This window comes from Bubalus bubalis, chromosome 2 (genome assembly GCF_019923935.1).
Source record: "Bubalus bubalis isolate 160015118507 breed Murrah chromosome 2, NDDB_SH_1, whole genome shotgun sequence".
NCBI lineage: Eukaryota > Metazoa > Chordata > Mammalia > Artiodactyla > Bovidae > Bubalus > Bubalus bubalis.
The window spans coordinates 93,271,268-93,298,167 of record NC_059158.1 but is presented as its reverse complement, the minus strand read 5'-3'; the positions used below and the strand labels follow the sequence as shown (position 1 = coordinate 93,298,167).

Sequence of the window (26,900 nt, the reverse complement as noted above, 5' to 3'; positions counted from 1 at the left end):
AGAAGATGTTAAAAAAATAGCCATAGTTTGTGATGCAAAAAGATATAGCAACTTATATAAAAAATCAACCTCATGAATTAAAGGGAAAATAAGTTTTCAAATATCCGATAAAAATGGATTGTCTCCATTTTCTAAGGTGATCAATTATAGTTGCATAATGGGTAGTTTCCTCAAAACTTTAGCTATAACTAGAGGTCACATATTCAAGTGTATCAAAATATTCAAGTAATTATCAAAATACTTAATGGTTACATGCAGATAAATCTAACCTCTACTAGATGTATCTAGTTGTACATCTATCAGTGTATAATTTTCACAAAAATGACTGCTTATCATTGAATATGATTTATTAGCAAGTATGTCTCGCTTCTATGTGCAAGAATCATTCATATTCTACATAGTGATTATATATAATATATTTTAAGATTTTCCCTTTCCTACTTTACTACTCAAAATAAGAAGCTCTTAATATAGTTGTTTCAAAGTTAATTTTTGAGTTCATGTGTTGAAGTAATTAATAGATCATCACCTTAAAAGCATAGAAAGTAATCAATATTGTCATATTATCTGTATCTATATTGCAGTTATATCCCTTCCATTTTGTTGACTACAGTATCTCCTGGTGGTGAATAAATTACCCCTGTGTATGGGAACTCTGTTCATTCAAAAAGTTGACTTTTCTTGCACTGCCGTTTTAGCCTTCCCATTCGTCCCTTTCCTCTATTCCTTTCACTGTCTCTTCCCAAGAAAGCATTAAGCATCCAATACAGGCACAGTGTTGGATACTAGCAATGTTATGTTGATAAAGAGTTCTCTTAAGAAGCTTACTCTAATATTTATCTGTAAACATAATGAATGAACAAAAAGGAAGAAGTGAAGTTGCTCAGTCGTGTCTGGCTCTTTGTGACCCCGTGGGCTGTAGCCTACCAGGCTCCTCTGTCCACAGAATTCTCCAGGCAAGAATACTGGAGTGGGTTGCCATTTCCTTCTCCAGGGGATCTTCCTGACCCAGGGATTGAACCCAGGTCTCCTGCATTGCAGGCAGACGCTTTACCCTCTGAGCCACCAGGGGAGTGTATACAGTATAAGGTACATAGTAAATATGGATCAAATATGCGTTTTCTCCATTACTTATCACTGCATAAAAAGGAACTGTATCCTAAATTCAGGTACAATTGGTTGTGCCCTTACATAGCTGAATGTGTGCACAAGTCTGTCCTCACCCCAGATGTGTTTTTTTTCACGTAGTGGGTGTGAACTTTGTGGTAGACTACTAGCCATTTTTCAGACTAGGTTTATTTTTTATTTTATTTTTAATTGAAAATGTAAATGTAGTATTCCACTGCATCCTAAGAAACAATTGCTTTTATTTTTATTTATGTTTTAAATTTTTCTGGCTGTACTCTGTGGCATATGGGATCCCTGTTCACCATCCAGGAATCAAACCTGTGCCCTCTGCAGTGGATGAGCAGGGTCATAACCATTGGACTACCAGGGAAGTACCCAAAAGCTTGGGTTTAAACATGGAGCTTGAGAGTGTTGATCTTTCATCCCATTGCCATAACACCTTGTAATTCAGCACCTAGAAGAGTGCGTGGCAGAAAGGAGATATTTAACAAATAAATGTTAAACATTATCATTGATCAATATGTATATATATACGTGTGTGTGTGTGTGTGTGTGTAATTGAGATATTTAATATACTTGCTTGTCAAAGAATGTGAATGTGTGTATATGTGCATATGAACATGAAAATAAGACACATTTAAAACATAGTAAATTAAAGTAGAAAAATCCTATTACGAAAGACTCCATAGAATTAATGACATTTGATCTGAACTTCAAGTTCAGTTCAGTTCAGTCGCTCAGTCGTGTCTGACTCTTTGTGACCACGTGAGCTGCAGCACACCAGGCCTTGCTGTCCAACACCAACTCCTGGAGCCCACCCAAACTCATGTCCATTGAGTTGGTGATGCCATCCAACCATCTCATCCTCTGTCTTCCCCTTCTCATCCTGCCCTCAATCTTTCCCAGCATCAGGGTCTTCTCAAATGAGTCAGCTCTTCACATCAGGGGGCCAAAGGATTGGAGTTTCACCTTCAACTTCAGATATTCCAATGAACAACCAGGACTGATCTCCTTTAGGATGGACTGGTTGGATCTCCTTGCAGTCCAAGGGACTCTCAAGAGTCTTCCTCAACACCACAGTTCAAAAGCATCAATTCTTTGATACTCAGCTTCCTTTATAGTCCAACTCTCACATCCATACACGACTACTGGAAAAACCATAGCTTTGACTAGACGGACATTTTTCGGCCAAGTAATGTCTCTGCTTTACAATATGCTGTCTAGGTTGGTGATAGCTTTTCTTCCAAGGATCAAGAGTTTTTTTTTTTAATTTCAAGGCTGCAGTCACCATCTGCAGTGATTTTCGAGCCCCCCAATAGAAAGTCTCTTACTGTTTCCATTGTTTCCTCATCTATTTGCCATGAAGTGATGGGACTGCAAGGAGATCCAACCAGTCCATCCTGAAGGAAATCAGTCCTGAATATTCATTGGAAGGACTGATGCTGAAGCTGAAACTCCAATACTTTGGCCACGTGATACGAACAACTGACTCATTGGAAAAGACCCTGATGCTGGGAGGGATTGGGGACAGGAGAAGGGGACGACAGAGGATGAGATTGTTGGATGGCATGACTGACTCAATGGACATGAGTTTGTGTAAACTCCGGGAGTTGGCCATGGACAGGGAGGCCTGGCTTCCTGCAATCCATGGAGTCGCAAAAAATTGGACACGACTGAGTGACTGAACTGCACTGAACTGATAGGACTGGATGTCATGATCTTTGTTTTTTTAATGTTGAGTTTTAAGCCAACTTTTCACTCTCTTCTTTCACTTTCATCAAGAGACTCTTTAGTTCCTCTTCACTTTCTCCCATAAGGGTGGTGTCATCTGCATATCTGAGGTTATTGATATTTCTCCCAGTAGTCTTCATTCCATCTTGTTCTTCATCCAGCCTGGTATTTCTCATGATGTACTCTGCATATAAGTTAAATAAGCAGGGTGACAATATACAGCCTTGACGTACTCCTTTCCTAATTTTGAAACAGTTCGTTATTCCATGTCCAGTTCTAACTGTTGCTTCTTGAGTTGCATGCAGATATCTCAGGAGGCAGGTCAGGTGGTCTGGTATTCTCATCTCTTTCAGAATTTTCCAGGTTTTTTATGATCCACAGAGTCAAAGGCTTTAGCATAGTCAATAAAGCAGAAGTAAATGTTTTTCTAGAATTATCTTTCTTTTTCTGTGATCCAGTGGATGTTGGCAATTTGGTCTCTAGTTCCTCTGCCTTTTCTAAATTCAGCTTGAACATCTGGAAGTTCACAGTTCACCTACTGTTGAAGCCTAGCTTGGAGAATTTTGAGCATTACTTTGCTAGCTTGTGAGATGTGTGCAATTGTGTGGTAGTTTGAACATTCTTTGGCATTGTCTTCCTTTGGGATTGGAATGAACACTGACCTTTTCCAGTCCTGTGGCCACTGCTGAGTTTTCCAAATTTGCTGGCCTATTGAGTGCAGCACTTTCACAGCATCATCTTGTAGGATTTTAAATAGTTTCACTGGATTTCCATCACCTTTATTAGCTTTGTTACTGCTGATGCTTCTAAGACCCACTTGACTTCACATTCCAGGATGTCTGGCTCTAGGTGAATGGCCATACCATTGTTGTCATCTGGGTCATTAAGATCTTTTTTTGTATAATTCCTCTGTGTATTCTTACCACATTTAATTAATATATTATGCCTCTGTTAGGTCCGTACCATTTGTGTCCTTTATTGAGCCCATCTTTGCATGAAATGTTCTCTTGGTATCTCTAATTTTCTTGAATAAATCTCTAGTCTTTCCCATTCTACTGTTTCCCTCTATTTCTTCCAGCATTATATGAAAGATATTCTGTTTTCTTTAAGCTAAAAATCTACTACATTTTTCCCTTTGAAAAGTATCTTTTATGATTTCAGTCTAATAATATAGGGTATTTTCCTATACATTGTTATATTCCTAACAGTAATTAGGTTACATTATACCTATACTATTAAGATATTTCAGAAGCTAAAAATCATATCTTAACAGGAGAAAACAACAGCATGAATGGATTTAGGTAGCTTTGATTCTATAGTTGTCAATGCAAGAAATAATTTTTAATAGATGCCCTGAAGGAAAAATAGAAAAAGATATGCAAGAATTGAACATTTCCAGTTAGTTAAGGGAATGATAATCATTTGAAAATATATCCTTTAAAATCTGCAGTGCTTCTATATGAAGTGAGTGTGGAGAGCTGAAGATAGTGCCTTGTCAACAAAGTAGAGAATTTAATTGTATTTTGAAGGGAATAGTTGCTGCTGTAAAGTTAGTCACATTTGTGCAGGGCAGTCCAGGTTAACTGTGCTAGACTTGACTCACTTTATTATGTATGCAGTAATAGATCTTCCCTCATACTCTAGATAAATATAAACAACTTGGAATATATCAGATTAATAGAAACAAGATGAAAATTATTTCATTTACCTTGAGTTGATTCTAAGGAAATGTTCACTAAAGAATTGAAATAAAATGATCCTTTATCTAGTTTGAACACTAATAATAATAATAATACTTGATAGTAGCTACCAATTATTGAACCTTTATTATTTATCAGATATATGGTAAACCCATGAGCTAGATAACATCTTATAATCATAATAGCCTTATAAATATTATGTTATTATCCTTGATATATTATTATCCCTCATTACTGTTTTCTCTTTAGTAATCAAAATTCAGATCCTTAAAATAGTATGCCCAAGGCCTTACTGCTACTGCTGCTTCTAAGTCACTTCAGTTGTGTCCGACTCTGTGCGACCCCATAGATGGCAGCCCACCAGGCTCCCCCACCCCTGGGATTCTCCAGGCAAGAACACTGGAGTGGGTTGCCATTTCTTTCTCCAATGCATCAAAGTGAAAAGTGGAAGTGAAGTCACTTAGTCGTGTCTGACCCTCAGCGACCCCATTGACTGTAGGCTTCCAGGCTCCGCCATCCATGGGATTTTCCAGGCAAGAGTACTGAAGTAGGAAATCCATTGCCTTCTCCGCAAGGCCTTACTAATGAGTGGTTAAAACAGCAACAGTATTGTTTATATTCTAGACCCCTGTCCTTTTACTTAATATTACCCTGATTCTCTTAACTATATTTTCATCAGTATGATAATGCATTCTGCATCATATATTCCATCTGCCATTGACCCTTAGGACCTGCACTTATATTCCTTTCTGGGAAACTAACATTTTGTTCTGTTGGAATTGGATAAAAATGTATTTTATTTTCTTTTGTTCTTCTGGGAACTTAGAAATCTAAAGTAATTCATTTGAAACATTTATTGCTAAATGTCCTATTTACACTTTATTCTCTAACAAGTATAATTGTTTTTTATTCTTGTTTTTATTTATTTATTTAATTATCAGACTTTGACCTAACTTGGAGAAGGCAATGGCACCCCACTCCAGTACTCTTGCATGGAGAATCCCATGGATGGAGGAGCCTGGTGGGCCGCAGTCCATGGGGTCGCTAAGAGTCGGACAAGACTCAGCGACTTCACTTTCACTTTTCCCTTTCCTGCATTGGAGAAGGAAATGGCAGCCCACTCCAGTGTTCTTGCCTGGAGAATCCCAGGGACGAGGGAGCCTGGTGGGCTGCCGTCTATGGAGTCGCACAGAGTCGGACACTACTGAAGCGACTTAGCAGTTAGCAGACCTAACTTAGGCAGTAATAGCAATTTGATGTCTGTGAGCACATTGTAAGACCAAGTGCTTGTAAATAATAGAGGATAATATTTGGTTGAATGTATGCCAGAAACATCTTACCAAAGTCTGTCTGATCAAAATATGCTGAGCTTTAAAGACATCCATATTTTTGAAAACTGCAGATTCTGGAAGCCACTCATGTATTCTTAGGAACTTTGCAACATATATCACAGAGGAGCCTGATGCCATGACCTTAGTATTATTGAGTAGCAGTGTACACAAGGTCTTTATGTTTTGTAAACAAGATAAAGCCCCAAACATCATATGCTTCCCCAGAGCCTTTATCCTTCAGAGTTCAGCTTAGTGCAACACAATAGGGAGAATGCAGAGAATGCCAAGTGAGCTTTACAGTTGTTACATCTTGGGTGATGGGTGAAATTTTGGAAGTACTTTAGGAATGGCACAGCTACAGACCTTATTCAATAATCGTCAGAGCAGTGCATAGGGCAGACTAGGAAATTACTTTGTGATATAGCACATGGGCTTCCCTGATAGCTCAGTTGGTAAAGAATCCACCTGCAGTGCAGGAGACCCCAGTTTGATTCCTGGGTTGGGAAGATCAGCTGGAGAAGGGATAGGCTACCCACTCCAGTATTCTTGGGCTTCCCTGGTGCCTCAGCTGGTAAAGAATCCGCCTTTAATGTGGGAAACCTGGATTGGATCCCTGGGTTGGGAAGATACTCTGGAGAAAGGAAAGGCTCCCCACTCCAGTATTCTGGCCTGGAAAATTCCATGGACTGTATAATCCATGGGATCACAAAGAGTCAGACATGACTGAGCAACTTTCACTTCACTTTCATAGCACATGACATGCATGCTAAGCTATTAGTCAACTCAGTTATAAAAACCACTGCCAATTTAAAGAAAAAAATAGACAAAGAGGATAGAATTAAGAAACAAAAAGATTAACTTGGCTAAATATTTCAGCTGTGTGTGTATAAATGTATAAGGTTTGCTAGTCAAGGCTATGGTTTTTCCTGTGGTCATGTATGGATGTGACAGTTGGACTGTGAAGAAGGCTGAGCGCCGAAGAATTGATGCTTTTGAACTCTGGTGTTGGAGAAGACTCTTGAGAGTCCCTTGGACTGACTGCAAGGAGATCCAACCAGTCCATTCTGAAGGAGATCAGCCCTGGGATTTCTTTGGAAGGAATGATGCTAAAGCTGAAACTCCAGTACTTTGGCCACCTCATGCGAAGAGTTGACTCATGGGAAAAGACTCTAATGCTGGGAGGGATTGGGGGCAGGAGGAGAAGGGGACGACAGAGGATGAGATGGCTGGATGGCATCACTGACTCGATGGACGTGAGTCTCAGTGAACTCCAGGAGTTGGTGATGGACAGCGAGGCCTGGCATGCTGCGATTCATGGGGTCGCAAAGAGTCGGACACGACTGAGCGACAGATCTGATCTGATCTGATCTGATCTGATAGCCTATAAGTCTTCTGGATGAAAGTGACAAATTTTTATTGCACAAGCTATATATATATAATTATATATATAATTTAATTATACATGTAAGTTACATAAATATAACTTAATTACATATATCTATTAATTAATTTCATTTAATTCTTAGAATATTCAGGTGCAATCATTTGTTCAGTCACTCAGTTGTTGCAACCCCATGGACTGCAGGACGCCAGGCTTCCCTGTCCTTCATCATCTCCCAGAGCTTGCTCAAACTCATGTCCATTGAGTCAGTGATGCTGTCCAACCATCTCGTCCTCTGTCATCCCCTTCTCCTCTAGCCTTCAGTCTTTCCCAGCAGCATCATGGTCTTTTCTAATGAGCTGGCTCTTCACATCAGATGGCCAAAGTGTTGGAGCTTCAGCATCAGTCCTTCCAGTGAATATTCAGGGTTGATTTCCTTTAGGATTGACTGGTTTGATCTCCTTGCAGTCCAAAGGACTCTCAAGAGTCTTCTCCAACACTACAGTTCAAAAGCATCAATTCTTTGGCACTCAGCCTTCCTTTGTCCAACTCTCACATCCATACATGACTACTGGAAAAACCAAAGCTTTGACTATATGGACCTTTGTCAGCAAGGTAATGTCTCTGGTTTTATTACACTGTCTAGGTTGGTCAGAGCTTTTCTTCCAAGGAGCAAGTGTCTTTAATTTTACAGATGATGAAATTTAAGTTTAAGAGATTTAGTAGATTTTTTAAAAAATCATACATTAATTAGTGGTAGAGCTTAGGTTCACACACTTTCTTTAAGGAGTTGTGAAGATTCTGAAAAGCGCTTAGAATGATATTTGACACACAGTAAGCCTTATAGCAATGTTATTTATTATTATTAGTATGTCATGGCTTATTTAAAGGAGTTCTGCTTTTGTCTTTCTTTTTATTTCACACATGATAAAACACAGTGACAACCACCATTACTGAAGAATTTCTAACCCTCCACCCCTCTTTCTCTCATCAAGCTTCTATATTGAGTAAGGTTTAGGTTAAGCTTCCACTGTGCAGAAGTTATTGATTATTTGATAATTTTGCATCACAGCACCCACTCACCTTAGACTGTGGTAATACTGTATTTAACTATCACATACTCACTGCATGTAGGTGACGTATGCATCACCTCTGGCCAGAAGAAGCCACAGAGGACAGCTAACTTAGAGATATTCTGATAGTTTAATTAAAGACTTATCAGGTAACAACTCACTTTACCATTTTTCATACTTCTTATCTGAATGAACATTCAATTTACTTAAGGAAATGAACTTAGTGATATAAAGGCAGAATCAGGAAAAAGAAAAGTAAAAAATAAAAAGATTAGACTACATTGCCTCTATCATTTTAAGTTAAAACACTGACTTTGGAATAAATTTAAAAATAATATATAGTTTCTTTGTCCATGAATCAATGAACAGATAAGTCATTTTTTCACAAAATGTTTTTCATCTCAGGATTCAAAAGTCCCAGCTATTTCCAGTTAAAGCAGCATCTGTTGCTTTGCCAGTTTCCACAGAGATGAGCTCGTGTTGATTTTCATCACATTTGTTCAAGTCTGGAATCTGGTTAAAACATGCAAACAGTTGCATTGCAAGTTAAGAGGCGCAATCAGATAGTATCTTTTCACCTGCATTTATTTTGATTCAAATGGCATTTGTAATTACGATTCCAAGCATGGATTATTTTTAAATAATTTGGCTGGGAGCAGGAATATCATAAGTTAAAGCATTCAAGAAGGAGGAATACTATGATATATATATATTCTTAGAAAACATAGTTATGTTTACATTAAATCATCTCTTGGATTCTGTATTCTATTTTTTTTCAACACTGTTTTGGGTATTAACTTATTTGGGATAATTGTAAAAAGAAGTAGTTTATCAATTATGTCTTAGCACATTGTCTAAACTGCAGACTGACCATCATAGACATTTTCCTGTTATTCAGTTTATAATGTCATTATCCAGATGTTGATTTTACATTAATATTCTGAGGTGAAACCAGATTTTTAAAAAATGATGTTGTTGAATTGGAAATTTCTGATATTTGTGTCAGTCAGTTCAGTCTCTCAGTCATGTCCGACTCTTTGCCACACCATGAATCACAGGCACGCCAGGCCTCCCTGTCCATCACCAACTCCCGGAGTTCACACAGACACGTCCATTGAGGAGGTGATGCCATCCAGACATCTCATCCTCTGTCGTCCCCTTCTCCTCCTGCCCCCAATCCCTCCCAGCATCAGAGTCTTTTCCAATGAGTCAACTCTTCACATGAGGTGGCCCAAGTACTGGAGTTTCAGCTTCAGCATCATTCCCTCCAAAGAAATCCCAGGGCTGATCTCCTTCAGAATGGACTGGTTGGATCTCCTGCAGTCCAAGGGACTCTCAAGAGTCTTCTCCAACATCACAGTTCAAAAGCATCAATTCTTCGGTGCTCAGCTTTCTTTACTGTCCAACTGTCACATCCATACATGACCACAGGAAAAACCATAGCCTTGACTAGACGGACCTTTGTTGGCAAAGTAATGTCTCCGCTTTTGAATATGCTATCTAGGTTGGTCATAACTTTCCTTCCAAGGAGTAAGCGTCTTTAAATTTCATGGCTTCAATCACCATCTGCAGTGAATTTGGAGCCCAAAAAATAAAGAAGTCTGACACTGTTTCCACTGTTTCCCCATCTATTTCCCATGAAGTGATGGGACCAGATGCCATGATCTTCATTTTCTGAATGTTGAGCTTTCAGTCAACTTTCTAACTCTCCTCTTTCACTTCGATCAAGAGGCTTTTTAGTTACTCTTCACTTTCTGCCATAAGGGTGGTGTCATCTGCATACCTGAGGTTACTGATATTTCTCCTGGCAAACTTGAGTCCAGCTTGTGTTTCTTCCAGCCCAGCATTTCTCATGATGTACTCTGCATATAAGTTAAATAAGCAGGGTGACAATATACAGCCTTGATGTACTCCTTTCCTGATTTGGAACCAGTCTATTGTTCCATGTACAGTTCTGACTGTTGCTTCTTGACCTGCATATAGATTTCTCAAGAGGCAGGTCAGATGGTCTGGTATTCCCATCTCTTTCAGAATTTTCCACAATTTATTGTGATCCACACAGTCAAAGGCTTTGGCATAGTCGATAAAGCAGAAATAGATATTTTCCTGGAACTCTGTTGCTTTTTTGATGATCCAGTGAATGATGGCAATTTGATCTCTGGTTCCTCTGCCTTTTCTAAAACCAGCTTGAACATCTAGAAGTTCATGGTTGACATGTTGCTGAAGCCTGGCTTGGAGAATTTTGAGCATTACTTTACTAGCATGTGAGATGAGTGCAATTGTGCAGTAGTTTGAGCATGCTTTGGCATTGCCTTTCTTTGGGATTGGAATGAAAACTGACCTTTTCCAGTCCTGTGGCCACTGCTGAGTTTTCCAAATTTGCTGGCATATTGAGTGCAGCACTTTCACAGCATCATCTTTCAGGATTTGAAATAGCTCAACTGGAATTCCATCACCTCCACTAGCTTTGTTCGTAGTGATGCTTTCTGTGGCCCACTTGACTTCACATTCCGGGATGTCTGGCTCTAGGTGAGTGATCACACCATCGTGATTATCTTGGTTGTGAAGATCTTTTTTGTATAGGTCTTCTTTGTATTCTTGCCACCTCTTCTTAATATCTTCTGCTTCTGTTGGGTCCATACCATTTCTGTCCTTTATCGAGCCCATCTTTACATGAAATGTTCTCTTGGTATCTCTAATTTTCTTGAAGAGATCTCTAGTCTTTCCCATTCTGTTGTTTTCCTCTATTTCTTTGCATTGATCGCTGAAGAAGGCTTTCTTATCTCTTCTTGCTATTCTTTGGAACTCTGCATTCAGATGCTTATATCTTTCCTTTTCTCCTTTGCTTTTCACTTCTCTTCTTTTCACAGCTATTTGTAAGGCCTCCTCAGACAGCCATTTTGCTTTTTTGCATTTCTTTTCCATGGGGATGGTCTTGATCCCTGTCTCCTGTACAATGTTATGAACCTCCATCCATATTTAATCAGGCACTCTGTCTATCAGATCTAGTCCCTTAAATCTATTTCTTACTTCCACTGTATAATCATAAGGGATTTGATTTAGATCATACCTGAATGGTCTAGTGGTTTTCCCTACTTTCTTCAATTGAAGTCTGGATTTGGCAATAAGGAGTTACTGTTCTGAGCCTCAGTCAGCTCCCAGTCTTGTTTTTGCTGACTGTATAGAGCTTCTCCATCTTTGGCTGCAAAGAATATAATCAATCTGATTTTGGTGTTGACCATCTGGTGATGTCCATGTGTATAGTCTTCTCTTGTGTTGTTGGAAGAGGGTGTTTGCTATGACCAGTGCGTTCTCTTGGCAAAACTCTACTAGTCTTTGCCCTGCTTCATTCCGTATTCCAAGGCCAAATTTGCCTGTTACTCCAGGTGTTTCTTGACTTCCTACTTTTGCATTCTAGTCCCCTATAATGAAAAGGACCTCTTTTTTTCGTGTTAATTCTAAAAGTTCTTGTAGGTCTTTATAGAATTGTTCAACTTCAGCTTCTTCAGTGTTACTGGTTGGGGCATAGGCTTAGATTACTGTGATATTGAATGGTTTGCCTTGGAAATGAACAGAGATCATTCTGTCATTTTTGAGTTGCATCTGTACTGCATTTTGGACTCTTGTTGACCATGATGGCTACTCCATTTCTTCTGAGGGATTCCTGCCCTCAGTAGTAGATATAATGCTCATCTGAGTTAAATTCACCCATTCCAGTTCATTTTAGTTCGCTGATTCCTAGAATGTCGACGTTCACTCTTGCCATCTCCTGTTTTGACTACTTCCAATTTGTCTTGATTCATGGACCTGACATTCCAGGTTCCTATGCAATATTGCTGTTTACAGTATTGGACCTTGCTTCTATCACCAGTCACATCCACAACGGGGTATTGATTTTGCTTTGGCTCCATCCCTTCATTCTTTCTGGAGTTATTTCTCCACTGATCTCCAGTAGCATATTGGGCACCTACTGACCTGGGGAGTTCTTCTTTCAGTAACCTATCTTTTTGCCTTTTCATACTGTTCATGGGGTTCTCAAGGCAAGAATACTGAAGTGGTTTGCCATTCCCTTCTCTAGTGGACAACAGTCTGTCAGACCTTTCCACCATGACCCGCCAAGGAAGAGAAGAAGAACAAACAAAGGTTAAAGTGCTGGCAAATGTCCTTCATTACCAAAGTTTATAGTGGATTGTAGTCAGTTACCTTGTCAAGGCGTTTTTAGTATACTGCAAGCTTTCACTTTTAGTCTCCTCTGCTATTCTAGATAATTAGGTGGAAAATGTTGAGAAACCCTAAAAATTGGGAAGATGAGTAACATATCTTTTTCTGCATTTTAAATATTTCAGATATTTAATTTGCCATTTCAAAAGAAAATTGCTGTGTGATGCCTAGCAATTTTTAAGTAAATTTCCTATATTACTGCTGCTGCTAGGTCGCTTCAGTCGTGTCCGACTTTGTGCCACCGCATATACGGCAGCCCACCAGGCTCCCCTGTCCCTGGGTTTCTCCAGGCAAGAACACTGGAGTGGGTTGCCATTTCCTTCTCCAATGCATGAAACTGAAAAGTGAAAGTGAATTCACTCAGTCTTGTCTGACTCTTCATGACCCCCTGGACTGCAGCCTACCAGGCTCCTCTGTCCATGGGATTTTCCAGGCAAGAGTACTGGAGTGGGGTGCCATTGCCTTCTCTGTTCAATATTATTAATATGGGACAAATTACTAATATGTGAAAATTGTCCAGTTATAATAATGATTTATCACTAATGTCTAGGAAAAACATAAATACAAAGGATCACCCACAGAATGATTTAAAAAAAATAGTTACGATGGAGCAATGTCTAATACCAAGCACTGTTTTAGACACTTCACTTATCTCAAACTCTCAATAGCTCAGAGGATACTGTTATCCTTACTACATAGAAGAGTAAACTGAAGCTCAGAGAGCTTTGAGTGATTTCTACAAGCTGTTTAGTAGTGTATTAGGAAGCCAAATTTATATATTTTTCAATTAGATAAAGATGTTGCCTCACAAGTATTAGTTCGCTATGGAAGGAAGTAAAGTCAACTTCATATAGTAGAATAAAATTACAACCGTTTTTTTTTTCAGTCAGAATTAACCACCGGCATTTTAGTAACAAAGCTTACAGGTATTTTTATGCAAACATATCTGAAATTGAAATACCTGTTTCCATTGTAGATGTCACATCACCTCAGTTATCAGTCCTGTTTCCTCAAAGTGAGATCTTTACAAGATTTTATTTCCCTATTTTTTTTCTTCCACTTAAGTTTCTCTCTATGATTTCTGATAACTTCATAATAAACAACTCAGGGTAGGCATTGAGGATCAGCAATGCTGTATATTATAATAAGTAATGGAGACAGAATTTTGATTTTTTTAATTTCATAGACCTTTCCTAATGTTAAAAAAGGGTCACTAAATATGGGCTTAGATGGTGATAGGAATCAAATTTTGTTTCAGTATGTACTCTATTGTTAGAAATAATCGAACAAAGTTCATGATATGAATTTACTTCAGCTGTTAATATATACATGCATTTATAGTGATCAAAGGACAAGCACACAGGTCTATGTTACAAAAGTAAATACCGAGTTAGTTATATCTGCCCTCCTGTCAGATAATCCCATCCACTATCAATTTTCAGTAGTGTGTTTTTAAAATTAAAATGAGGTTGTAAGGGAAGTACTGTCACTTAATAAGTATATATTTATAATCATTTTTCTTTAATTTAAATTAATACCCCAGACTGGAAACTTTTCATAAAGAATTCATGAGAATGATTGCTCTTAAAGAGAAATTAAAGGGTACTTTTAAACTAAACAAATAAAAGGTATTTACTCACTCACTCCAGTACTATTGCCTGGAAAATCCCATGGACAGAGGAGCCTGGTAGGCTGCAGTCCATGGGGTCACAGAGAGTCAGACATGACTGAGCGACTTCACTTTCACTTTTCACTTTCACGCATTGGAGAAGAAAATGGCGGCCCACTCCAGTGTTCTTGCCTGGAGAATCCCAGGGACAGAGGAGCCTGGTGGGCTGCCGTCTATGGGGTCGCACAGAGTCGAACACGACTGAAGCGACTTAGCAGCAGCAGCAACTCACTTTAATATTCCTATATTGATACTAATGGATAAGAACATCAGTATTTGTATTTCTAAGTAGTTTGTTCAATATTTAAACATCTTGAAATTAAACCAAGTAGATATATCAGGAAATACATATTTTATCATTTTAAATAAGTGATGATCTATAATTTTTTGTCATGAAATATTTAGTCAGAGGCTAGACATGTTTGAAAATACAGAATGCTACTTACTGTGTGCATGTCTATAAAATGTACAAATCATTTTTAAACTATTTTGTTATTTTCACTGTACATATTTCTGGAGGTGGGAGTGCTTCCCTGGTGGTTCAGTGGTTAAGAATCCACCCACCAGTGCAGGAGACACGGGTTCGATACCTGGTCTTAGAGGATCCCACATGCCGTGGAGCAACTAAGTCTGTGCAACTCAGCTATTGAACCTGTGTTCAAGAGCCTGGGAAACACAACTGCTGAGCCCACACACCACAGCAGCTGAAGACAGCATGCCCTCCACACAAGAGAAGCCGCTGCAATGAGAAACTCATGCACCACAGCCAGAGAGTGGCCCCCACTCATGGCAACTAGAGGAATACCTGCATATTAATAAAGACCCAGCACAGCTTAAATAAATAAATATTTCTGGGGGCTATTCTTGATATGATAAAGATTATGAAAACTAATATTGGATCACTATTAGATATACACCATAATGGTGAGATTGATAAGTTGTTTAGAATCAGGTTCCTAACTAAAATAACAGAGACATCATGGCAAAGTAAAAACAGCAACAAAAACATCAGTTAGAATAATACTGACATCTTTTCTTTTCAGCTTCCTAGATCTATGTACTAGGAGGGCAAGAGATTTAATCTCTCTGAGAACTACATTCCTTATCTTTAAAATGGACATAAGAAGATTTTCTTAGCAAGATAATATTGATGATTAGAGATAATATGGAGAGAGAGCACCTCACATAGTGCCTGAGATGGGCATTTATTTTCTACATAATTTTCTTTAAAAGCTGTCTGGAGAAAACCAATATATTTGTCATAACAACTGATTTCCTGGTCATACAGAACTGATAATAATTATAAGATAAGATTTTGGAAGGATTTCAGTGAAGGATTTAATTTCTCTTCAATATGATTTTTGAATTATGCCTTTTATCTTCATTCTTAGTATTATATGTGTGATTACTAGTCAGGGGAAAAAAGGAATATCTCTTTATCCAAACTATTCCAGGCTTAAACACAATAGAAATTATTTATAAAGTGGCAAAGAAAGAATAGAAATGAAAGAAAAAAGACTGTCATTACTTGTTTAAATTATACTTAACTACTGAAGAGATGCATTTTTAAAATTCATCTTTTATTTTACACTTTAATAGCCTTTAATAGAAGTCTGATAGTAAAGGTAGAAGACAGTAATGACTTTTGCAAATGATACAGAAAATTTTACCTTTTGATAAATATAAAACTGAAATATATGGCTTTAATTTATTCATATATTTCCAATCTTCACAAAGGAATATTGAAGTTGACTGATTTAACAGTAACTCAGTCTTAACATGATTTATGAGAACAGAGCTGAGTAAATCAGAGTACCATAAGGTAAATGATATCCAAGCAAAATAATATTAATATACAAATAGCAACATTTCACATCTTATATGCAGCATCGAGTTTCCAAAGCTTTTATAGCAAGAATAGAACTTGTAACATCACAGTGGCCTAGAGTACTGATTGTATAGGTTTCAAAAACTTGAGCAAAAGTTCATTCTGGCCTTAAAGGTCCAGAAGATGTGAATCACTACAGTAACTTTACATTATGCAACAGAAATGTTTTCAACTTTTATTCATTTAGCAAATACTTGGAATGCTTATCATGCTCTCATTTATAAAAGGCAACCATTTTTAGACATTATAAGATACGTTTTACATTTCTGTATGAGTACTTTGGGGGCTCACCTAGTGAAAAAATGTGAGTGAAAGCTGACTTAAATTCAGTATTCACAATATTAAGATCATGGCATCCAGTTGCATCACTTCATGGCAAATGGGTGGGGAAAAGTAGAAACAGTGACAGATTTTATTTTCTTGGGTTCCAAAATCACAGTGGATGGTGACTGAAGCCATGAAATTAAAAGATGCTTGCTCCATGGAAGGAAAGTTATGATAAACCTAGACAGCATATTAAAAAGCAGAGACCTCACTTTGCCAACAAAGTTCCATATAATCAAAGCTATGGTTTTTCCAGTAGTCATGTACAGATGTGAGATTTGGACCATAAAGAAAGCTGAGCACTGAAGAATTAATGCTTTCATAGTGTGCTCAAGAAGACTCTTGAGAGTCCCTTGGACTGCCAGGAGATCAAACCAGTCAATCCTAGAGGAAATCAACTCTGAATATTCATTGGAAGGACTGATTGATGCTGAAGCTGAAGGTCCAATATTTTGGCCACCTGATGGGAACAGCCAAATTACTGGAAAAGGCACTGATGCTGGGAAAGATTGAAGGCCGGAGGAAAGGGCAGTAACAGAGGATGAAATGGTTAGATGGCATTACCAATTCAATGGACATGAGTTTAAGCAAAACTCAGGAGATAGAGAAGGGCAAGGAAGCCTGGCATGCTGCAGTCCGTGGGGTCACAAAGAGTTGGACACAACTTAGCGACTAAACAACATGAGTGATTTTATTTCGTACTCATAGCATTCCTGGGAGATAGGTATTGCTTTTTATGCTTTACTCTTCAGAAGAGGAAGCTGTACTCAGCTAAATATCCTTAAGTTTCCACAGACGTAAAGTTTGGATTCAAAGTCAGGTTTGTTTGTTTCATATATCATATTGCTTCTTCAATGATGGAAAATGACTATGTGATTTTTTTTTCCACTTACCTCCTTACAGAAGAGACATACGTTATGACACTGTTCTGTGCCATTTTTGCTTTTGGTTTATGATAATAAACAATTGGTAATGGTTTGATGTACTATCCTTCATATATAAACACTAAATGTACCCTTCATTTTTTATGGGAAGAAAGTATATGTATCAAAGTTATTAACACCACAACTTTGAACATATTCTATATTCAGTCTACTCAGATAAACAGTCCAGAGCTTAAATAAGAAAGCAAAATGAATTCCTTTGTGAAAAATGCCTGAACATGTGCTTCTACTATGCCTAATTTATCAAAGACTTTCTTTTTGCTTTCAGGGATGACTTGTCAAGCTCGAACATCATACACTGAAGATGAAGTTCTCTGGGGTCATCGTTTTTTCCCTGTAATTTCCTTAGAAGAAGGATTCTTTAAAGTTGATTACTCCCAGTTCCATGCAACATTTGAAGTCCCCACCCCACCTTACAGTGTGAAAGAACAGGAGGAAATGCTCCTTATGTCATCTCCTTTAATAGCACCAGCCATAGCTAACAGCAAAGAAAGACATAACTCTGTGGAATGCTTAGATGGACTTGATGACATTAGTACCAAACTTCCATCTAAGCTGCAAAAAATTACTGGAAGAGAAGACTTTCCCAAAAAACTCTTGAGAATGAGTTCTACAACTTCTGAAAAAGCCTACAGCTTGGGCGATTTGCCCATGAAACTTCAACGAATAAGTTCAGTACCTGGCAACTCAGAAGAAAAACTGGTATCTAAAACCACCAAAATGTTGTCTGATCCCATGAGCCAATCAGTGGCTGATTTGCCACCAAAGCTTCAAAAGATGGCAGGAGGAGCAGCCAGGATGGAAGGGAATCTTCCAGCAAAATTAAGAAAAATGAACTCTGATAGATTCACATAACAAAACACCCCTTCAGGCATTATTTATTGTTTGATTTAGTAATAGTCCAATATTTGGCTGATGAGGTAATCCTCTCTAAGGAGTTTGAAAGGTACATTTTTTTCTCCCAGTCATATATGCATATTTTAGAACCCTTCCTTTTCAAGTATTGCTACTGCACAGAAAGAAAATGTTGTAAAGGGAGGACATCAGAAGGAAGTTCTTAATCATGGGCATGTATTATCACATCAAGCATGCAATAATGTGCAAATTTTGCATTTAGTTTTATGGCATGATTTATATATGGTATATTTATATTGTATATTATGGAAAATGTATATATATATTTAAAGGGGTGGTACTATCCACAATATTTCTAACATATGTATTAAGCCAAACATGAGTTGATAGCTTTCAGGGTTATAAAACTATATATATGTGTGTGTACACATAGTTTTATATATACACACACATATATATGTACATATATACACACACACACACACAGACATATATCTGATAAAATTGTGATGTTTTGTTCAAAGTTGTAGTTCTTGTGCATGTTTACTTTATTAGGCTAGGAAAGCTTCTGGCATTAATTATTAATACCAAATATTTTAGCCTTAAATTATTTGTCATTTTAAAATCTGATTTAATGTTTTCTGCTGTTTAAGGACCTGGAAGGTTTTCAATTGTACTTTATATGAGGGAGTCTCGCAAGTATGTGCTACTTATGGCCCTGCAAAAATGTAACCATTATATATTTGACATGTAATTTTTGAAGCATACTAATACACTGACAATTTCTAATGATTTTTAAAAGTTGCCAGTACTGGGGAAAAAATAAACATTGCTTATTTTGAGAGTTGGTCCTTTCCTGGACTAAAGTCTGGAAATCTCTTTTGTATATGATCTAATTTAAATATGAGCTCTGAACAAATGCTGAGTCATTGTAATAGTCAGTGGCCAAGTAATATTGAATATATTGGAATCTGTGTGAAATTGCATAATGAATGGTCCCTGTTTCGAGCTGAGTGAATTGGTAATATTTTTCACTCTTTTTCTCGAACTTTTGTCATTTTAAAAACCAATAATTAATCCTTGAGTAGACAAAACAACACAATGAAATAGATGATAGATATTTATGCATAAATTACGTATGTCTAATTGTGTCTCTCATTTTATGCCATTTTCTTGTTTGTGGCATTTGTTATAACAGGACAGATTTTTTCCTCACCTGGGCAACCTATTTTATCCCATACCTGTCACTCAATCCAGACAGAATGTTTTGTACATACCTGAGAGAATTTAAAATCAGATAACTTGAAGATATTTTACCCGTGTGAGTTTTTTGCTTTGTTTTGTTTCAGTAAACAATCAGTTTATTGGTGTCTTGGATCTCTGGCCTACCAAAATAAGTGTAGCAGTACTATTTTTTTAACCCAAAGGTCTGATATTTATGACTCATTAATGGGAATTAAAACTATTCCTTAAAAGAACACAGGTGAAATAAAGATTTGGAATGTAGAGATTTTAATGAAAATTTATAAGTGCTCCTTATTGGAATATCATGGACTTTCCTATAAAACTTCTTTGGGTGTTGTACTTAAAGTCTGTCCAGAATTAATCTATTTCTCCTTATAAATATGTAAATCCTTAATAGCTGGTTTGGGCTCCCACCATTTCCCCCCTTTTTAGCAATCCTGTGATGATTTTCATATTGGAAAATTATTACATCAACAATTCTCTCATTGACTACAATAATATGAATACCTTCTGGCTACCTCTGTATCAATCAAATTCTGCAGGTGCAAACATATACCAGGGAATTGTTACTGGCAAAATGATCAACTTTGGGTATCCATCCACTGTGAATAGACCTGGTTGACCTAACCCTTTACCCCCAAACTTTCTTATTTGCTGGATACAGGAAATGAAATAGTAGCAGAGCGAGAAGGGGCCCGAGGGGCACAGTATATTTGTTATCAGTGGAAGAAACTGCACAGATCATTTAGTCCAACCACTTAAAACTAAAAAGCCATAATTTAATTTGGAGAGTCAATTTGAGTTTGGTTTTGGTGCCAAGGGGAAAATGGGACCAAAAATAAACTCTCCAAATACATTCAATCATTCATTCAATGAAATTCTGCATGTCTTTTAAGTTCTAGGCATTTTTAGCTCCTGTAGATTTGGATATGACTAAGTCAGAGGTGGTCATTGCTCATTCAAACACCACATATCAGTTGGAGAGGGGGGAGGGGAGATAAAAATAACACAATTTCAGAGTCAAAATATCAGTTAATGGAAGGAAAGCAGACTAACCCAGTGGAAAATGATTGGGTGAAATAATTGATTATTTTGGAAGGGGGAGAGGGTGATATTTAAACAGAAACCTGAATAATGAGAGAGAACCATTGTTGCCAAATTAATTTTTCTTAGTGAATGCTATTCCTTTATCTTTCCCACATACATATGGGAAAGGTATGATTTCTGCATGTAATTGCAGTTTAACTCCTGTTACTAAGTTGATCATTGGTCCCGGTTTACCCAGGAGAGTTCCAGTTTTTACTTGTTGTACCTGTGTAATTATTAATAGTACTCCCTTTCACTCCTATAATGTCTTGGTTTGGATGATATATGGTGACTCTACATTTTTGTTGAGACTATATTATGAAGTCTGATATATTTGGATAAAAATAAAGAATTGCTTTTTCTTCTCATTTTGCTGATTTTTTTGACACTGGCATTCCAAGCAAAGTCATCTCAGTTTCATATATTTCTTCCTGGAGGACTTCTTAACAAAGTTATTTCCTGTAACATTTGTTAATCTGTACATGATATGTCTTCCTAGCATTGAAAAGTTACGTATTTTATTGACTGAATAAAAGGTAAATCTCTGATGTTTCCATTTCAGGAATTTGTAAGAGCTCAGATCAAAGGGAGTAAAAGTTAATTTAAGTCAAGATAATTTTCAGCCCACCAATATGGCAACTATTGTAAAGCAAAATATAGTATTCATTGAACTGAATAATTCAACTTTAATAGAAACTACTCCCTTTTAATGGTATTTTCATGGATAGTTCTTTCATGGTAAAATATTTCATTCTATTTATTAAAATGTAAATGAAAATACAATTATTTTGATAATGCCTATCTTCAATTTAAATATCCTTCTCAGGAATATGTGGATACTTTTTGTAAATATATATTCAATTAAAAATTAGAATATTTAAAAAAATAAAAATAAAAATTAGAATATTTTATCATTAATTATTTTTGAAAAAATTCTTATGCTGTTTTAAATTCATCCATATATGGGATTAAATACTTTGGAAAGTATTTAGTTGTGTCAGTACTCAAGAGACACTTTGTAGAAATAGGATGCAACCATAAAGTGTGATTTCTTTTGGAGGAAAAGTGAGATTATGGGGAAGGTGGTTTACATTCCATTTGAATGAAGGTTTCTGCTATTTCATACCTTGAAGAGAGTTCAGCTTGACAACGCAGCACATCCGTGAGCTCTACTTTGAATTTGTGCTTGAGTTATGTTGTACATATTTAAATTAGCATCAAGCTAATTGCATTGTCTGGCAAGCAGTTTATTATTATTTAAATGTGCGAGGTCATTTAGGTTACAAAAGTAGTAACTTATGTATTCAATACTGCAAGTTCAGTTTTATAAACACTGTTTTAAACTTTCAAAATATAATTGGGTTAAATTTTTATAGCATGCTCATCCTTTTTCTACTTCCCAAAAGTTGATTACTCACATTACTTTATTTGGTCTATCATAAGACTCTTAACTACTGAAAATCAATAATTCAGTCCATTACAAGCTTTTCCTCAAAGGTTACTTTTATTTTGGCTCCTTACTGATGAGATGCTTCAGCAATATGGAACCTGAACTTACTAATACAGATCATTTGAGACCTGCATTTCTTGGAAGAAGCTTCATGACCATCTTACCCTTTGCTGAACCCGAGTCTCAAAAGCCACAGTAAGTAAAGCAGACAAATACACAGTTTTCCTAATTTTGTTTAAGTATCAAATCACATTTTGGAAAAATGGTCATTTACTTTTTCTGATAGTGTTTCAAGGAAACAGTGTTTTCCTAATTTTAGATCAGATGAGTTTGATATGTCATATATTCAAGTCTCTGGTGCCTCACAGAATTAATCCACAAAGTCATGTTCCTACAGATTCTGCTATAGTGGAGTTCAAAAAGGATGATCTGCATCATCCAGTAGAATTTTTTTCCAAATTATGGTTTTTTGGACCTGAAAATTTTCTCAAAATCGTGGCTGTTTTTAAATATTCAGGCGGTGTGTGACCAATGGACAAAAGATATAGGAGGGCCCGTTATCTTTCCTCATTACTTATTAAAGTCAGCATTCAATTTAACTACTCTTTATCCTTTCCCAGCTTCGCTAGTCAATCACTTGCGTACAAATTTGCACATCCATTTGTGCAAATTGAATCTTTACATCAACTTTACATGGTGGATATTATCCCTGTTTTACACTTGATAAAAATGAATCTCAGTGAGGTTGCTTAGAGAGTTTTTAATTAAACGAAATCCACAAAGCTGAGTAGTCCCTACCTTCTTGGGTGGTTCTATTGCTATGCTGTTGCTTCTGGATTTTCCATTTGGGGCATTATCTGTTTACCTTGTGGTAGATGGAGATATATTTCTACTTCTACACTTGCTGTTCACCACACCTCTACTGTGTACATGTGTGCATGTTCTGTTGCTCAGTCATGTCCAACTCTTTGCATCCCCATGGACTCCTATGTCCATGGGGTTATCCAGGCAAGAATACTGGAGTGGGTTGCCATTTCCTCCTGCAGGGGATCTTCCCAACCCAGGAATCAAACTCATGTTTCTTATGGCTCCTGCATTGACATGCGAACTCTTTACCACTGAGCCACCTGGGAAGCCCCTACTATGTACACCCTACCCTAGAGTTACAATATTGTTATATATTTTCATATTTTAACTAGATTAATTAGCAGTGTTTTAAGTTCTACTATATTTGAATTCATATATTTTGATCATTTTTCTCATCCTTCACAGATTTCCCCCCCCTAAAGTTGGTAGAGTGTTTTTCCTTTGCTTATTTATACTTATACTTGTGGGACTAGTGGTAAAAGAATCCATCTGCCAATGAAGGAGACACAAGAGATGCGTATTGCATGTTTGATCCCTGGTTTGAGACAATCCCCTGGAGGAGAAAAGGGCAACCCACTCCAGTATTCTTGCCTGGAAAATTCCATGGGTAGAGAAGCCTGGCAGGCTACAGACCATAGACCCCAAAGAGTCAGACACAACTGAACACACGCAGGCATACCTCACGAATTTAGCCATAGTGTCTTTCCCAATTATAAATATTTTCCTATTAATTCCTCAAACATAAAATATTGGAACAGTGGTATCTTCTTGATGATCTCTATCAAAACATCCTGATCTGCTCAGTTGTGTAAATCTTTCTCCATTTAGTGCACAGCTGTTATCTTGGGATCTCCCTTTATAATCATGGGAATTCCATTCATGTCTTTCTTGGTATATAAACCCAGTTTCTATACCAATACATAGGTTACTTGGTTTACTCCTTGTTTTTGTTTTTCTGGATGTGCTACATGGCACATGGGATCTTTCTTAGTTCCCTACTAAGATTGGAACCATTCCTCTTCAGCGGAAGGGTAGAGTCTTAACCGTTGGACTGCCAGGGAAGTCTTTACTTTTTCAGTTTTGATGAATCACATTTTCCAGGGGTTTCTCAGGAGAAAAAGGTGGGGGAACTAGAAGTAAACTTTTTGAAAGTTTGATATCTATAAAAAAGATAACTTGTCCCTAATAATTAAGAGTTTGGTCTAGTATAGAAATTATGTCCCTTCTGAATTTCAGCAGCATTGTTCCTTTTACTACTAGACTCTAATGTTGCTATTGAGATGTCTAACACCATAAAGTTTTAGTCCCTTGTGTAAAACTGATTTCTCTTCTTAAAGCTAATAGGATATTCTAATCCTCCCTAGTGTTCTAAAATGTCAAAATTTCTACCTAAGTGTGCATTCATTTTAATCTATTTTGCTGTGCACTTTCAATCTGGAAATTCAGGAAAATTTTCTTAAGTTCTTTTTCCTTTATTTACTCATTTCCATCTTCCTCTAGCCTTCTTTCTGGAATCTTCATTATTTGGATGTCAGAACTCTCGGAATGATTTTCTAATATTCTCCTATTTTCTCTTCTATGTAACTCTTTGTATTTTTTCTCCACTTTCTTGGAGATTTTCTTAATTTTATCATCCATAACTTTCATCTATATGCATCTACTTGATTTCATTTATCTTCCAAGATGTTCTTCTATAGTAGTCTTAATTTTTAAGAACATTTTATTGTTGTTTTCTAAAGGTTTCCTTTTTTTTTAAGAGTCTTTTTCTTGTATCATAAGTGAAGGATTTTAGTGCTTTCAAATTTTTGACTGTGTTTTAACTGTTTATTCTGCACATATTCTATTTCTAATATCTATTAATATATATGATTTTGAATTTAAGATTATTGAGACTGCACAATTTCATACAGTAAGTCTGTAGACTTCCATTTTCAGTGATGTGGTTCAACTTTTCACCAGAAGTTGGTATCTTTAGACTTCTTTAAAGTCAATGACATTGTCCAGGTAAGACAATCACCTTCCTACAGAGAGGTGCCTTGCTGTCATTGTTCTGAAAACCAGTTGAGTTGATTAAAACAAAGGTAAGTGTGCTTTTTAAGCAGACTTTCAAGGAGTTCTTTTTACACTCTCCTTTCCTGATCTTTTTACTCTCCTATGCTTTGAAAATCCCTCTACTATTGTTTCAGAAAATAGCAGTAATAAATACTTATGGTTAATCTTCCATTTGGAGAAGGAAGGCCAGCTTTCCTGATGGTTAATCTTCCATTTGGAGAAGAAAGGCCAGCTTTCCTGTATTAGTTTTCTATCACTGTTTAATTCCCAGGTGGTGCTAGTGGTAAAGAACTCACCTGACAATGAGGGAGATGAGAGACTCAGATTCGATCCCTGTGTCGGGAAGATCCCCTGGAGGAGATAATGGCAACCCACTCCAGTATTCCTGCCTGGAGAATCCTATGGACAAAGAGACCTGGTGGGCTACAATCCACTGTGTCGCAGAGTCTGACACAGCTGCAGTGACTTGGCACACATACACATACACTACAAACTTGAAGCCTCAGTAGCACAAATGGATAATACTACGGTCTATAGGTAGAAGTTTGACATAGGCCTCATTGGGCTAAAATCAGTACATTACCAGGGCTTAAGTTCTGTCTGGAAGCTCTAGAAGAGAATTAATTTCCTGGATGTCTTCAGTTTCTAGAGGCCATCCCTATTCTTTGGCTCATTGCCCTCTCCTTCCATCATCAAAGCCAAAAAATTTGCATCTCTCTGTGCTTTTGTTCATAGTCACATCTTCTGACTCTTCTACCTTCTTCCTCCAATTTTAAGGACCGTTGTGATCACACTGGCCTCACCTAGATAATCTGAAATAATCTTCCCCGTCTGTCCTTAATATAGTCACATATGCCAGTCACTTTTGCCAAGTAGCCTATTCGCAGGTTCCATAGATGATGATGTGGATTTCTTTGAGGATCATTGTATCTCACTAATTTTTCTTCTTTCCTCCTTTTATATCAAATGAAATATTGTCTCAACAAAATATTTTTCCAGTGTCTCAGTATATGTAAAAATAGGGGCAGTATTTATTTTCATTAATAACATCCTTCTTTGTAAAGAAACATTTAACAACACATTATTTAATTATTCTTTAGGAATTTATTTTTGTCCTAGTGTATGAGCAAGCCTCATAGTCTATGAGGTTTTATTTTCCACTTCTTTAGAGATGAGAAAAACAAAACAAACCAGTGTTTCATTAAATAGATTGAAAATAACATACAAAACTTCAGTGTCCTGAATCTGAGCTTATATATCAAGTTCACTTTTCTTGGTAAGAACCCTTTCCTTTGGTCTTAAAAAAAATATCAAAGATGGATTTACATTTCAGTACATAACCTAAAAGCTGGTGTCGGTATTTGTTGGCAGAAAACTATCTGCTGTATAGACACTTAAAATGTATGAAAGCTTGTGACCTAGAAGTTAATTTTAGAAATAAATCCCGTCATATTTTAACCAAATGATCAATGAACAGTATGCAGAGACAGTAGGTGGGCCCATGAGACTTGTATTAAGATCAAGGTTATATTTCAGTGGCTGACTAAATGAGAAGGGAAAATCAGAAAATATCACTTACAGTAAGGTTTATTTTTGTAAAGGAAAGGTAGCAGCATGTCTTTTACCAGTAGTCTGTTATTATAATGATATGGACTTTCAGTAATATAAACTTTTAAAGTATGAGATATATGGCTTCCTTTTTCATTAAAGCTTCCTAAATAAATGACTGCTTTTTTTTAACTTTTATCTCTTCCCCTTTTTCATTGATGATATAGCTTCTTGGTTTCATAAGCTATTTGTATTAAAAGGGAAGTTGTGCACAGAATAAGAGAATTAATGATATAATAGACTACTTTTTTTGTAACCCTGTAAAGGTTTGACTTCACTAGCTCTCACTTCCCCATACATACAATTTATAGTGTGAAACTGTATCATTACACTATATTCTGAGATTT

The 26,900-nt window shown here is 36.9% G+C and overlaps 1 protein-coding gene across 2 annotated transcripts in view; it reads left to right on the top strand.

Annotated features, from left to right (window-relative positions):
* KCNJ3 (potassium inwardly rectifying channel subfamily J member 3) overlaps positions 1–20,944 on the top strand; it is a 188,179-nt gene extending 167,235 nt beyond the window's left edge. The window contains exon 3 of one of the 2 annotated variants that reach the window (XM_006079316.4): positions 17,659–20,944. In XM_006079316.4, coding sequence (XP_006079378.2) covers positions 17,659–18,245 — 587 coding nt within the window. In that variant the 3' untranslated portion in view covers positions 18,246–20,944. The remainder of the gene's footprint in view (positions 1–17,658) is intronic. The other variant, XM_006079318.4, reaches the window with a different exon arrangement.
* The last annotated feature ends 5,956 nt before the right edge of the window (positions 20,945–26,900 follow it).